This window comes from Alosa alosa, chromosome 12 (assembly GCF_017589495.1).
Source record: "Alosa alosa isolate M-15738 ecotype Scorff River chromosome 12, AALO_Geno_1.1, whole genome shotgun sequence".
In the NCBI taxonomy this organism is placed as follows: domain Eukaryota; kingdom Metazoa; phylum Chordata; class Actinopteri; order Clupeiformes; family Clupeidae; genus Alosa; species Alosa alosa.
Genome location: NC_063200.1, coordinates 34,555,355 through 34,570,234, shown reverse-complemented (window position 1 = coordinate 34,570,234; position 14,880 = coordinate 34,555,355). Strand labels below are relative to the sequence as shown.

Here is a 14,880-nt window from a genome sequence, read left to right as displayed (position 1 = left end):
GTTTATGTGATGTGTCAATAAATTAAATTCCCAACAATTTCACAACAGCTAGTTCTGGAGTAGGCCATTCAACTAGCCTGCTTGCTTACGAGATTCAGGCTGCTTTCTTGATCAGCACCCGCTGCCTTATTTGGGTTTTGGGTTGCCAGGTTTTAACCCTATGACAAAATGGTTGAAATTGAAAGTAAGTGATTGTGTATGTGTAGGGTGTATTTCATACACAATCTGGCAACCTGGGAGATGTCAGACTAATAGAAAAAATGAATGGATCAATGATTTTAAAATTAAGTTTGAAGGCCATGCAAATTACGGGAGTTTTCCGGGAGAAATAACAAAACGTATAACTCCCTCTCAAGCACGGGCAGACACAAGTGGTTTCCTTTTACTGGTTTTAATGAAGTCTTCTCCATAGTCAAACCGTGAAAACTAATAATACACAGTATTAAACACATAAACCCATGTTAGCTTATTAGCACACACAGCAGTAAAATAACACATATAGAAAATAAAATACAGACAGACAAATTACCTCGTTGGCTGCATGCTACGAAAGGAAATCATCTTGAAGCCTTCCTATCTTCAACATTAAACTGTTCTTCTTAACTTCAGTTCACTTAAAGCATGTACTGTAATACTTTCAACTGCGTGACCTTAAACTCAACAGCAACGCATACTCTTCTGTCTTACCAGATAAATCAACGTAAACATTACAAAATAAAACCTAAACAAATTATCTTATAAACCCAACATAATGGCAACTGTTACACTCCCACCAAATCACACCAGTCTTAATGTGGGATTTCTCTAAACAGTTGTTGCAATTGAACACTCAAACATTCAATAAAACATTTTCTGTTATCAACCATTCAGTATGGAATGTCAGGCTAAACATTAAACATCTTCTGCTTCAAGCAAAGTAACAAGCTTGTGTACAGGTCTTTCAAGAAACACTGTCTTTGTTGTGGATTTACCTTTATCATCAAATGAGGTGTCACTAACCAACAATCTGACCTTTCTCACCCCATCATCTGACCCTGGATAAACTTCTGTTATTCTGGCCAGCTTCCATTCATTGTGTGGTGTGTGATCTTCTTGTAAAAGTACAATGTCATTCACTTTCAGGTTTCTTCTATTCTTCTGCCACTTCTGTCTTGGTTGTAAACTCAATAAATATTCCCTTTTCCATCTAATCCAAAATTCATTGGCCAAATATTGAACTCGACGCCACCTTTTTTGAAGATACAGATCTTCTCTCACAAACTGTCCAGGTGGAGGAAGTATTATGGTGGACTTCATCGTAAGAATGTGGTTTGGAGTCAAAGGTTCAGGTGCGGATGGGTCATTCAAATGTTCAGCGGTAAGTGGTCTGCTATTAACAATTGCCATTACCTCATATAAGAATGTTCTTAAAGAGGAGCTGTCAAGTCTTTGCGCTGACTGGTCGAGAATTGCAGTAAGAACACTCCTTATAGTTCTAATTTGTCTCTCCCAGACGCCACCCATATGGCTTGCCGCTGGAGGATTCATTAGAAATTCACATCCTAGAGCCTTCACTCTCTCTTCATCCATTCCTTTCATGAGTTCTGCAAATTCTCTCCTTGCACCAATAAAATTGGTTCCTTTGGTCGCCAGTGGCTGAAACATTTCCTCTCATGGCAATGAACGCCCTCAAGGAATTGATAAATGTGTCAGTTGTCATGTCATCAAGCATTTCTATGTGTATGGCTCTCGAACATAGACAGGTAAGTAAGAGACCATATCTTTTAACATCTTTTCTTCCTTCTTTAACATAGATAGGACCAAAACAGTCTATGCCGGCGTAAGTGAATGGTGGAGTCGTTTCCATTCTATCTTGAGGTAAGTTACCCATTTTTTGTTCTTCAGTACGTCTTCTGTACTTCCGACACTTGACACATTTGAAAATGTGTGACGATACTGGCTGCTGCATCCTAGGATCCACCATCCATAAGCTCGCAGTTCGTTCATGGTCATTCCACGTCGCTGATGATGGACCTTTTCATGAAAGCGCTTGATAAGTAAGGCTGATATGTGACTATTCTTGGGAAGTATCGCTGGATGCTTGACATGTGGGTGTAACGAGGCTTGACTTAGGCGTCCTCCCACTCTTAAGGTACCTTCTTCATCCAAAATTGGACTTAACTTATGCAGCGTACTATGTTTGGTCTTGGCGACAACATTCCTTACTTTCAAGCTCTTTATCTCATCTGGGAACGCTTCTTCTTGAACTAACTTGATGATCGCAATCTCTGCTTCTTTCCTTTCTTCTAAGCTTGTGCTTTCGTTGGTTCTTTGCTTCACACCTTTGTGTTCCTTGACTCGTCGTTTCAACCTGGCGACTGCTTGTACTATCTGAAAACTTCTCAAGGCGGTCCACTAATGATCTTTCCTCCTTTGCCTTAGTGTTTAACACAACAGCCTTGCGGAGTTCCGGATCATCTTCCTTAACTTCTCCCACCTTGCACTTTCTGTCAGGTAGTTCCTTTTGCCACAGAAACTTTGGTCCGGAGAACCAATTGGAAGTCTTGAGTTGCTTCGCAGTTAACCCTCGAGAGGCATGGTCTGCCGGGTTGTCCTCAGATGCAACATAGGCCCATTGTTCAGGCTTTGTGCTTGACTTGATCCTTTGTATCCGGTTAGCTACGAACACTTGAAATCTTTTGGCGTCATTATTTATGTAGCCGAGAACGACTGTGGAATCTATCCAAAAATATTCTTGGAGATCTTGAATTTCCAGTTCGTTATGGAGCATGTCACTGGTTCTGACTGCAACTACTGCCGCAGAGAGTTCCAGTCTTGGTATTGTTGTAACTTTTGTCGGTGAGACTCTTGCCTTTCCCATTACTAGACAGCAATGAACATCATTAGATTCACTAACAGCTCGCAGGTAAGTGCATTCACCATATCCAGACACACTAGCATCGGAGAAATGATGAAGCTCATACCCTTTGACGTTGCCGAAACTTGAAGGTAAGTAGCATCTTTTAACTTCCATTTCAGCTAGATTGGGTAGGTCTCTGATCCAGTACTCCCACTGAGGTCTTAAATTTTCTGAAAGTTCCTCATCCCAGCCGATCTTCTCTCTGCACATTTGTTGGAGTATTTGTTTCCCTAGAAGGACGAAAGGTGCCATGAATCCTAATGGATCGTACATCGAGGCTACAGTAGAGAGCACACCTCTTCTTGTTAGTGGATTGGACTTTACTTGAACTCTGAACTTGAATGAGTCACATGTGATGCACCACTCTACTCCAAGCGCTCTCTCCATATGTGGTAGGCTTAAGGCCATATCTTGATCTTTGATTGTGGAACGTCCCTCCTCTGGGATGGATACCATCACGTTGTTATTGGAAATTAACTTATGGAGTTTTAACTTGCCAGTGCAACAAAGTTCTCTTGATTCTTTGACAAGCTGGATGGCTTCCTCCTCAGTTTGGACACTTGCCAGACCATCGTCTACATAAAAATTTCTTTGTATGAAGCGTATCGTATCTTCACTGTATTGATCTTGCCCTTGTGCTGCCAAATGTTTCAGGCCAAAGTTGGCACAGCCAGGAGACGAAGATGCTCCAAACAGGAGCAAACAGGACTTTCATCCTGTAGGTTGATGGTGTGGTTTCCAAACTGCCATTCTCCCACCAAAGGAATCGTAAGTAATATCACGTAGAAAACAAATGTACCTCCGCGCTACTGCGGGTCACATCTAGCGCATCAACGGGAGAGGACCGAATCCAGTAGAAGAGAGAGAGTTCACCGGAGCGACAAAGATGTGGAATTTAAGTATTTTTTTATTTTATTTATTATTTAAGGTCTCAACATAAGGACTAACGTTTCGACGTGTGTCACGTCTTCATCAGAGTCAAGTATGGAAGGCATAGGTGGTGGTACCTTATTAAGGTGATCAGGATCACCTGACAGGTGTATAGAGGGCGGTACCCCAACCTTACGGCTACCATAGAAGACCGATCCTCCCTGCTAAATAAGAGAATTAAGAATAAATAAAATCCTAAAATCTGCTTCTCTACCCGCTATTCGCCAATGACGGGGAGAATAAAACACATAGTAAAAAAGCATTGGCATATCCTCCAGAGTGACCCTGCCTTAAAAGACATCTGTGCGGAGCCACCTAGATTCGTCTTCAAACGTGCCCGCAATATTCGAGACCGCTTGGTCCATTCTGACATTAAATTTTCGCCTCCCACGACCTGGCTTTCGGTAATTGTGCCCAGTGTTCTAACTCTACCAACACTAAAGATTTTTCGCATCCCCGGACGGGTAAATCTTATCCTATTAGTTCTTTTATCAATTGTAATAGTACACATGTAATTTACTTATTAAAATGTCCATGTGGTCTGGTATACATTGGACAGACAAAACATCAACTAAAAATTAGAATATCAGAGCACAAAACAGCAATTCGCACTAAAAACACCACTTATGCCATGGCAAGACATTATATGCAGGCAAATCATGGATCTCCAGCTTCATTAAAATTTTGGGGGATAGAAAAAAATCAGTACACCCTCTAGAGGCGGAGACATGATCAAAAAACTCTTATGTAGGGAGGCATTCTGGATATTTACCCTTAATACTTGAACCTCATGGTTTAAATGAGGAACTAAATTTGTCGTGCTTTTTGTAGGTCTATGTGCGTAGTCTGATATCTTAGTAGACATTTTGCACTTGTCTTCAATGACTCCTTACAGTTTAAATTTGAAATGTTACTATGTACTTGATTTTCCATGTCTATTTACTCTGTTTTTATAAATATTGTGTATTTTTATACATAGTCTGTGTATTTAAATACTGGTAATATGATCATTTGTTTTGTATATACCTTCAGGGCTGGTTTTTGAGTGTAGCCTACTTCTATGGGAATCGTAAGTAATCTTGGTCTTCTCTTTTCACATGAAACTGATGAAACATCCTTTCGATGTCACACATCACTGCTATGGAGCCTTTTCTGAATCTGCACAGGACACCCACCAGTGTATTTGTCAGGTCAGTTCCAGTGAGCAGATGGTCATTGAGAGATGTTTCTTGGAACTTGGCAGAACAGTCAAACACTACACGTATTTTCCCGGGTTTTTGTGGATAATAAACTCCATGGTGTGGAATATCAATTTCAATTTCTTCCTCAGGGACCTTCTCTGCATCACCACGTGAAATGATGTCATCCATAAAGTTGACATAGTCTTTGTAGTATGTTTCATTCTTTTTAAGCCTCCTTTCAAGACAATTTAGGCGATGTATTGCACATCTCTTATTGTTTGGTAGTTTTGGTCTTTCCTCTTTGAACGGTAATGGCATTTCATAATGACCATTTTCCTTTTGTGTTATGCCTTCTCTCATCTTTGACAGGAACTTGAGGTCATCCTGAGACACAGGATCCTCTTCTCCAGCTCTTTCTGAGAAGTCTGATTCGAGGACCTTTATGATGTCTAAAGGGGTAATTTCTTTAACTTTGGATCTGTTCACATAGTGCACTTCTGTTTTGAGATTGACAGAGGGCTCAACACCTGGTGTCACCCGTCTCACTACTATGCGATGGCTGATTCCGAAGGCATCTCCATAATCTACACAGGGATTCCCATGGCCGACAATACTCCATCCAAGATCCGTGCGCTGTGCGTAAGGCTGATTTTCTTTGCCGGACACAACTTCTCGTGGCAGAAGGGCTTGTGAGCAGTTGTAACCAATGAGCAGACCTACTTCACAGTCTTGCAAAGGTGCTACATCTTCTTGGAGGTGCTCTAGATGGGACCAAGCCTTTGCAGTTTCATCAGTTGGTATGTGAGTTCTGTTAGAGGGAATAAATTCACGCGTGTAGGTTGGTGGTAAAGAGATCTTCTTACCAGAGTAAAAGCCACGGACTTGTAAGTTGTTCACTCTTTGAGAACTTACTACGGTAGTTCTTGACGTCATAGAGCAAGTCAAGTTAAAACTCTCTACTTTGTTGGCCTCCAAAGCTTCGGCTACTTCACTTAGAACAAAAGTTGTGTCGCTTTGAGAAAACCAAGAGAGCATGTACAAGGACTTCTTGCGCTGGTTGAGTTGCAGATGAAAGCCAGACAGGAATTATTGCAGAGGTCTGTGTATTTGCTTCATCCAGGATTACTCGATTTGAAGTAGCAACTGTGACTTTTTCTTTATGTTGTGTTGCTTGAGGCCTTTCTTTGTTCTTTTCTTGAGTTGTACTTGATTTCTCTTGACTTGGATTTTGTTTGGTACGTGGTAGTCGTTGTTCTTCTTTGTGTCTCTCCTCATGCAGACAAGTAGGATCACAAACACTCCTATTGTTGCAGCTCTTTGAGAGGTGACCAGATTTGAGGCAACCAGAGCATAGCCTTTCAGCTTGAACAAATTTCACTCTATCAGTGACTGAATTCTCCACAAACTTCCTGCATTTGTGTAAAGCACGCCCAGTCTTCTTACAGAAAATGCATGTCTTGATAGTCTCTTCATTAGAAGTTGTAGTCAGTGTCTTTGCTTTAACATTTTGATGTCTTTGGTATTTTGGCTTGTCAGTTTCACTTTGCTTTAGTGATTGCAATGATGTAACCGGATTACAGGCAATTTTCGCTTCTCTTGTCAGAAATTTCACAAACTGGCTAAAGGAGGGGAACTGCCTGCTCTGTTCTTCTACTTCAATGACTTTCCTGTTCCATCTCGCAGTTAGCCAATCTGGTAACTTTGAAAGAATCTTTCTGTTTTCATTACAGTCGTTTAAGATCTGCAATGCCTGGATGTGGACCATGGCGGCCTCACAACTGCGGAGAAAATCAACAAACTCTCTGAGCTCAAAGCTGTCTTTAGATCCCATCTTGGGCCATGCTTGGAGTTTGTCTCTGTATGCCTTTGCGATTGTAAATGGGTTTCCATAGCTCTCTTCCAAAATCTTCCATGCAGCAACATAGGCAGATTCGGTTCCAAGTAGGAAATAGCCATCAAGTGCAGTCTTAGCTTGTCCACTTACATATCTACGGAGATAGTATATCTTCTCTTTGTCTAGGATATTCTTCTGGTCAATGAGTGTTTCAAATGAGAGTTTCCAGAAGCTGTACTTCAATGGATCCCCACTGAATATTGAAGGTTCAGGAACTGGGATTCTGTTGGCGCTTAAAGCATCTGCCAGTAGCTTGACAAGCTCAGCTGTACTTTCATTTGAGGAGATTGTCACAGCTTGTGGGACAGGGGATACAAACTGGGGCAGACGGCTTGTGGGACCTAGCAGCTGGTTATCTGCTACCATCTCATGGCTTAGTATGTCTTTCGACTCTTCCTTTATGGCCAACCCCTGATCGTACACCTGCATTCTTGCCTGCGCTGCACTGTGCTCTTTTACCACCTCCAAATGCTTTAATCTTTCTCCGTTTTTCCTCCAGAGTCCTTTGAAGAGCTTCCTCTTCCTCTTTCTTTATTCTTCTCCTTACCTCTTCTGCTTCTAGTTCTAGACGACGCTTTACAACTGCTGCCTCTTGAGCAGCTATCTTCCTTTTAGCTTCTGCTTCTAAGCGCTGTATTTCCAATTGCTCTCTTTCTTGTTCTTGCAACACTTTCAGAACAGCTTGACTTGCAGCAGCGTCAGCAGCAGCTTCTTGCCGTTTCATAGAGGACTTGCTTGATTGCTCCGATGCAGCTTTCAAGATCGAGGTGACAGAACCAACTTCACTTTTCTTTGAGTTCCAAAGAGAACCTGCTTCTGGCCAATCATGCTGTTCTTCTTCTGGAATCTTTCCACTCAGACGACTTGAGGCTCTGGAAACAATGAAGTCCGAAATCTCTACACACAGATCCACTCTCCGGCGAGTGTCTTGGTCTGGAGTTGAAACACTGCGTAGTTCATCATACACTCACTGGATATCTGCAGAAAGGCCTCTGACATCACCAATAGCGTCATTAAGGAGAGTATCTGATAAAGGCTCTGATGATTGTGATAATGGCTGAGAGAGAATTAGAGAATTTAACTTGTGTTTTCCATTTGCTGTAAATATAGTTGAAGTTTAGTTAAAGTGCTTTAATTTTGTTGTCTTGCATTTCTTTACCCTTGTCTGTTAAAGTACGGATTTGTTCACCACGTCTTGGCTGCTCCACGTCCTCTTGCTGGACTTCAGCATCACCCGCTTGAGCTTCTGAAGGGTCTTGATTTACATCATCCCTAACACTGTCCCTTACCTGAGCTGTAGACTCACTAGACTCTGCAATAGTTGAATAACTTTCTTAAACTGACTACATAAATGTCAATATAAGTGTACTGTAAATGTAACTTAAACAGAAAATATAGCTAGGCTAATCTCAGCATTACCTGCTACCAATTACGAAATATAAATGTCTCTTAAATGTAAGTGGGTACGTTTCAACATAAAATTATTATCATAAGCTATGATTGTCAATAGCAATATTTCACTGAAGTAGGCCCTACTTCAAAAGGCACTTAGAAACTTGAAAATGTATAAACAAAATATCAGTTCACTTCTGGAGAACTCAAATATGAAATAGCAAATAGCCTTCACTTAATATTACCAAAACACACACTTTAAATTTGCATATAGCATTGAATTTGACCATAAACTAAATGGCAAGCTTCAGTTAAACATTTGGCTAAGCAGAAAAGTTAACCACACACAGTACAATAATTAAATCAGCTATCATTCACATGAACTTTAACAACAACCTCTTATAAAGCCCTCTTAGCCCACTCTTGTTAGTGTCCAAGTTCTTTATGGCTTTGCCTTGAAACTCTTCCAGCCCGTGTGTGTGTTTTAACTACATGTTACAAGTGCGTGTTTTCCACTCATCTGCCAGTCCTTCGACGACCGTTCGATGCACCGTAGCCACCACGTTGAGATTAGCTCGCTAGTCCTTCAGCTTGCTGCATCACCCACTCACGTCGATGAACAGTCCGAGTTTTCACTGATCCCTCTCAAGCACGGGCAGGCACAAGTGGTTTCCTTTTACTGGTTTTAATGAAGTCTTCTCCATAGTCAAACCGTAAAAAAAACTAACAATACACAGTATTAAACACATAAACCCATGTTAGCTTATTAGCACACACAGCAGTAAAATTCCAAAGTCTTATTACATTGCATGAAAATGCACTGTAGTGTTTTTCCTAGGCTTTTTATTATTCTTCTTTTAACGCAGTTACTGTAGCTTCAACCGCTTAACGTAGAAACTTCATTCAAACTATGTTACGTAGGTCTTACTTAGGACATGTGTGCTTTGTATTTTTCATCTTTGTAACTTTTATAGTTTTTAAACTATTTTTAGTTTAATTAAAAACTATTCAAAATTTCCCCATAGACTTAACATTGGGCTGATGACATCACAATAGGGCCATTAAGCAATTAGAATCCTGTGCCAGGTGGCCAGGCCACCTGCACAAACTGTCCGTTTCTCAGGCTTTAAAGGAGCGATTTGTAGGATTGTTACCGAACGTTCTGTAGGCCAAAATCAAAACACTGGTGAACGTTCTCAAGACTACCAGACGCGAGCCTCTTCTGGGTTGCCAGATGTAATGAAGACTTAACGTTAGTTGTTCTGCAGCTGCTTTAACGTTTCTCCAACCATGACCCAGCTACACATTACGGAAACAGTGAAAACAAAAAATACCTCTCTAACCAATGTGTACATATTTAGCTGAAGTTAGCGATGCAGATGAAGTTTAGCCTAGGCTACCTGTCGTGGAGAAATATGGCCAGCTCTGCGTCAGACTTGATATTCTTCGTTTGGCGAAGATGTCGCCATCTCAGGAAGCTCCTCCGATGTCCACTTTTCTTGTTTTAATTTTGGAAATTTGCCTGCCTCTCGTAGGCCTTCATGACTACAACTGACAGCAAGTTGACAATTGGCCTTTGCTAATTTGGCAACACAAATGGGGGGAAGCACCAGCCCATGGAGATTCCGCCCCGTAACTCATTTTTTTTCCCATGGGTTTTATGGGGTATAGTAATGTTGTCAAATAAGCCATTACTTCAATTCATCGTGTTTCCTTACTCTCTGACAACATATGATTCGTTTTTGGAATTCCCGGGTTTCTCACGCAGAATACGGGAAAAAGTCGACATTCGTCCCCCAACGTTGGAAGGGTTGCAGTATTAGTACTAACAACAGCCTATATTAATTTGGTCAACTTTATACAGCCCTAACAAGGCTAAAGTTCTGTAATTGATGCCCCTGTGTCATTCTCTCTCCTGCGCAAACAAAATGTGTGCGTTCCAAGTGGCCTAGTGCGTAATTCTTCTTCAAAAAGTTGAACAAATGCATTTGGTTATTTTAGAGAAAAATATAAATAGCCTGTCATGCAATTTATGGGCTACAGTGCAGAGTTGGGAAGTTAGGGTAGGCCAACTTGGAGTGAATATACAAACAGGGGGAATTCTTTCTGTAGGCCTACTCGTAGCTGAGTAGCCTGGTAGGCCGATACACAGTGCTTGCGGCCGTACACTATGCAGGTGCTACTAAATCGTGCTCTCACGACAACCACACTGTCATATACTGTTAAACTGCCATACTGTTAAATAGTCTTACTGTCGCCTTCAAGCAAGCAAAACGATGCTTTGAAAACATCCGTTTCGCTGGAAGGGCAAGGGGGTAGCAACAGGACAACAGAGACTGACAAGTCCGATGGTATAGCTAATGTTATGAGATTGTTAAAATACGGGATATTTACGGGGAAATATTAAAACGGGAAGACAACGGGAAAAAAGTTAAAATACGTGAGAAACCTGGAAAAAACGGTAGGATTGACAGCTATGCTACAGATCCTGTTCCACTGCTTCCTCTGCCTACAAGTGTTTCAGAATAAAAGTCCTCACTACAATAATTCTCTATTAATTAATTTAACCATTTAAACTATCCACCTATTTAACTGTTCAGCCATTCCAATGATATTAAACCACCACCTACCTACCAACCAACATAGCTACCACATCAAGTACCCTAGCAACCATGTCAAATACCCTAGCAACAGCCTAGCAACCACTTCCACAGTTACACCTACAGTAGCAACACATATAGCAACCAATGAGATTAACCTAGCAACCAGCATAGCAATGACCACAACTAAGTTAGCAACAGACTAGCAACAACCTATCAACCACTTCTACGATGACAACCTAGCAACCAAAACACACACAGAAGCACACATATACACAAAAACAACCACACACTCTGCACACACTCAATTGCAAACACAAAAAAGGAACAAAGTAGGAAATGGACACAATTTGACAAACGTGACTTATTTTTGTGGAACATATCTGCTCGACTGGGCGGCGGTCATATTTTGTACTGCCCTGCGGTACATCTAGTTTACTTTTCTCTCGAACCGTTCACCACAAAAATTAGCGGCTAACATCGTTTAAAAGCTGAGAAAAAGCCCTTTCATGTGATATGATACTGAGAAGAATTGGTGAATTTGGAGGCACTTTTTTTTTCTTGCCATGCGCTGTCACTTTCTTACGACGGAGTATTAGGGCCACACATGAAGGAAGAAATATTTTTGCCATGACGAGATTAAACTCGCCATGTCGACATTAAACTCGACATTTCGAGAATAAAGTTGAAATATCATGTCGACTTTAATCTCGACGTGTCGACATTAAACTCAACATTTTGAGAATAAAGTTAGTTTGGAGAGAGAAGGACCGCTCGGGACGATTGAAAGGGAGGACGAATTAAACATTCCAGTTTTCTTCGACTGCAACAATGATTAGACATAGGCCTATATCATGTGAACAAAACATAAAACATTAACCTCCGTTGCTCAGCCAAATACTTTCCTGTAGGTCCTTATCAATGGAGTTACAGGCGATAAATGCGATGGTCAAAAGTAGCCTAAACGCCATTAGCGGTTTTTTATTTATTGTAGGCCTATTATTAAAGAGTGTTTTCATCTAAATGTTCAACTTCATGCTTATGCACTAGACTAGGCATACTAGGCTCTCCCCAATCATAGAATTTCACATTGCTTGTTTGTAATGGATGCAAAACAGCCTATTGCTGAATGTCTAGGGACGAATGAAGCTGTCCTCCTCCCGACCACCCCATGTACTAGTAGCCTACATAAATTACATATGCACACAGTGCATAAATAAAGTATACATGCACACATATTCCCTCAACGGGATCAAAATAGTATATATGCTTAGGCTATACCTGTGTTTATAGCCTCCTATGTTTATTGCAGGTGAGACATGGAAAAGCAGTTTTAGAGAAATTAGTTAACCTATGGAGAGTGACGGCCTGGTTCATGAAGGGCAGTTATTTGAATGTGCGGTGGCCTTACCCACGTAAAACAGAGTGAAATAGCATTTTGTATAGAAACATATCATTGGATACATGTATTATTCTAGCTATATACTAAACGGCATAGTGCATGGTATTTCCAACCGCGAGATACAGCACTTCACGATGACGGCAATGAGTAGTTAACAGACAAGACGCAATCTATCTGAAAGTCGACACGTCGAGATTAAAGTAGATATTATATTTCAACTTTATTCTCGAAATGTCGAGTTTAATGTCGACATGCTGACTTTAAAGTCAACATGTCGAGTTTAATCTCGCCTTGGCAAAAATATTTTTTTTCTTCATGTGTGGCCCTAATACTCTGTCGTACTTTCTCCACTGCGTAAAAGACTAAATGAATTTACGCTGTGAATGCTAAGATTATTTTGACAGGCCATAGGCTAAATAAAAATCGCTATTAGTCGGATGCAAAGCAGAATATTGAAAGAAGGGTGCACCAAGGCCACAGTGGCCTGTAAACCTCTGATTTTCAAAGGGGCATCACGGCCAACACAAGGGGCAATGACGGCCATGACCGTCGTGTCCACCGTGAAATTCCTACCCTGCATATATCTGTAAATTGTGTTTCTTTACAAATACAAGCAAAGTAATGAATGTTGCTAGGCAACCCTAAACAAATGCTACCCATTGGTTTTTACATTTCTCTGATTTAACTGCTGCATTGTATTCCATTCGAAAAGTCCCCAGTTCAGCCCCGATTTGGCCCTGCCCTACTGGCCACGGCCCTAATCCAATCTGAAGCATGGAAACAGAAGAAGCCTGAAGTATATACTCTTTTGATCCCACGAGGGAAATTTGGTCTCTGCATTTATCCCAATCCGTGAATTAGTGAAACACACTCAGCACACAGTGAGGTGAAGCACACGCAGTGAGCTGCCTGCTACAACAGCGGCGCTCGGGGAGCAGTGAGGGGTTAGGTGCCTTGCTCAAGGGCACTTCAGCCGTGCCTACTGGTCAGGGTTCGAACCGGCAACCCTCCGGTAACAAGTCCGAAGCGCTAACCAGCAGGCCACGACTGCCCCAGTATGATGCGTCAATACTTGCACGTTTATTATATCAGCCTTCAAAGAATGACAATTTGTGTCTCATGAATATTTTCATGTTTTTGCTTGTCAGCACAAAGCTGACGCTGGTGGGACTGTCTGGAATCTGGCAATAAAAAAATAATGATGGTGGGATACAGACTTTTTCACTGACATAAATATTTTATTTAATTATGAATTGTTATATTCACTGAAGTCTTGTATATAAGTATAAGCAGGCCACGTAGGCCACGGCTACCCCTACCGTGAACCACTGGATGAAGAATGTGCTTTATACTCCTCTGCATTTATGACCTGAAGTAACCTGTGCTTGCATATGTTCAGATGTCATTTAGCCCAAGGCACAGATCTGTGCATGCTGTGACCAACTTTCGATTCACTGATTTGGCAAGCCAATTCATTTGGGGAGCTATTACTTTAGAATTTCAGCCCAAACTAGGAAACAATGTAGAAAATCGTCACTTGATATGCATGTGATATATCTGTGATGAGTATCATCAGAGATGAATGGGTGTGAATTTGGACACACTTCGCAACAGTCAGTCCCATAGACTTAATTAGATTACTGAATATTACATTTTTGTAATCAGATGTTTGTACTGTAATCAGCATCACCACATCTTGCTCACAATGGTGTTGCTCCATTGTGAAATAGTCAGCATGTAGCATTTCATTGTGGTTGTAAATTGGTACATTTTCAGCACGACCTGGAAATGTTATAGCATCATTTTAGGAGGACCTTCTAAATAGGTGTCGTCCCATGGCCCTGAGTGTGCTTAATTCGTCCTTGACTGTACCCAACAATGTTTCCCCTCTAGGATCTAGAATGTGAATGTAGCTCTAGGTGTAGAATGTGAATACTCACCTGATTGTTTTCCAAACATCAAAACCATCTAGGCTTTTTATCCCATACGTTGATCCACCAGCTAAGTTCACCAGTGTAGGCAGCCAATCAGAGATATGGATGAGCTCATGGCTAATGGTGCCAGGTTTGTCCAGCAAAGGACTACTAACAAAGCCAACAGCCCGCACTCCCCCCTCCCACAAAGACCATTTTCTGCCACGCAGAGGCCAATTGCTGCCTCCCGCCAGAGTCTGTCCTCCATTATCTGTAAAAAAAAATTAAGACACACATTCATATAGCTAGGTAGGTAATGTCTATGAAATATGACAGAATATAAAACAACATTTATCATTACAAATCAAGAAGCTTGAGCACTGTGGTCCCCTGAAAGCACAGGGCATACACACCAAAACAGACATGCAAAAAAAAGAACAGAGGAAGTGGGCCAATCAAGTTCAAGCAGTTTATTGTCATGTACTCATAAAAGGGTAGATGACAAATAGCAGAATTCAGACTGTCCATGTGTCACACACTTATAAAAAATGGCAATTGTTAAGAATTGATATGGAAATGTTGTAGGTCTGGTAGGTTCAAGTTCTGTCATATTAAATTTATTGGATTTGTATTTCACTTTTGACTTAAAATAATCATCCAAACATAAAA

General features: G+C 41.1%; 1 protein-coding gene across 1 annotated transcript in view; it reads right to left on the bottom strand.

Annotated features, from left to right (window-relative positions):
* The window catches only part of arsb (arylsulfatase B), a 139,443-nt gene that overhangs the window by 20,779 nt on the left and 103,784 nt on the right, over positions 1 to 14,880 (bottom strand). Inside the window, exon 5 of the mRNA XM_048258943.1 lies at positions 14,239 to 14,482. Coding sequence (XP_048114900.1) covers positions 14,239 to 14,482 — 244 coding nt within the window. The remainder of the gene's footprint in view (positions 1 to 14,238; positions 14,483 to 14,880) is intronic.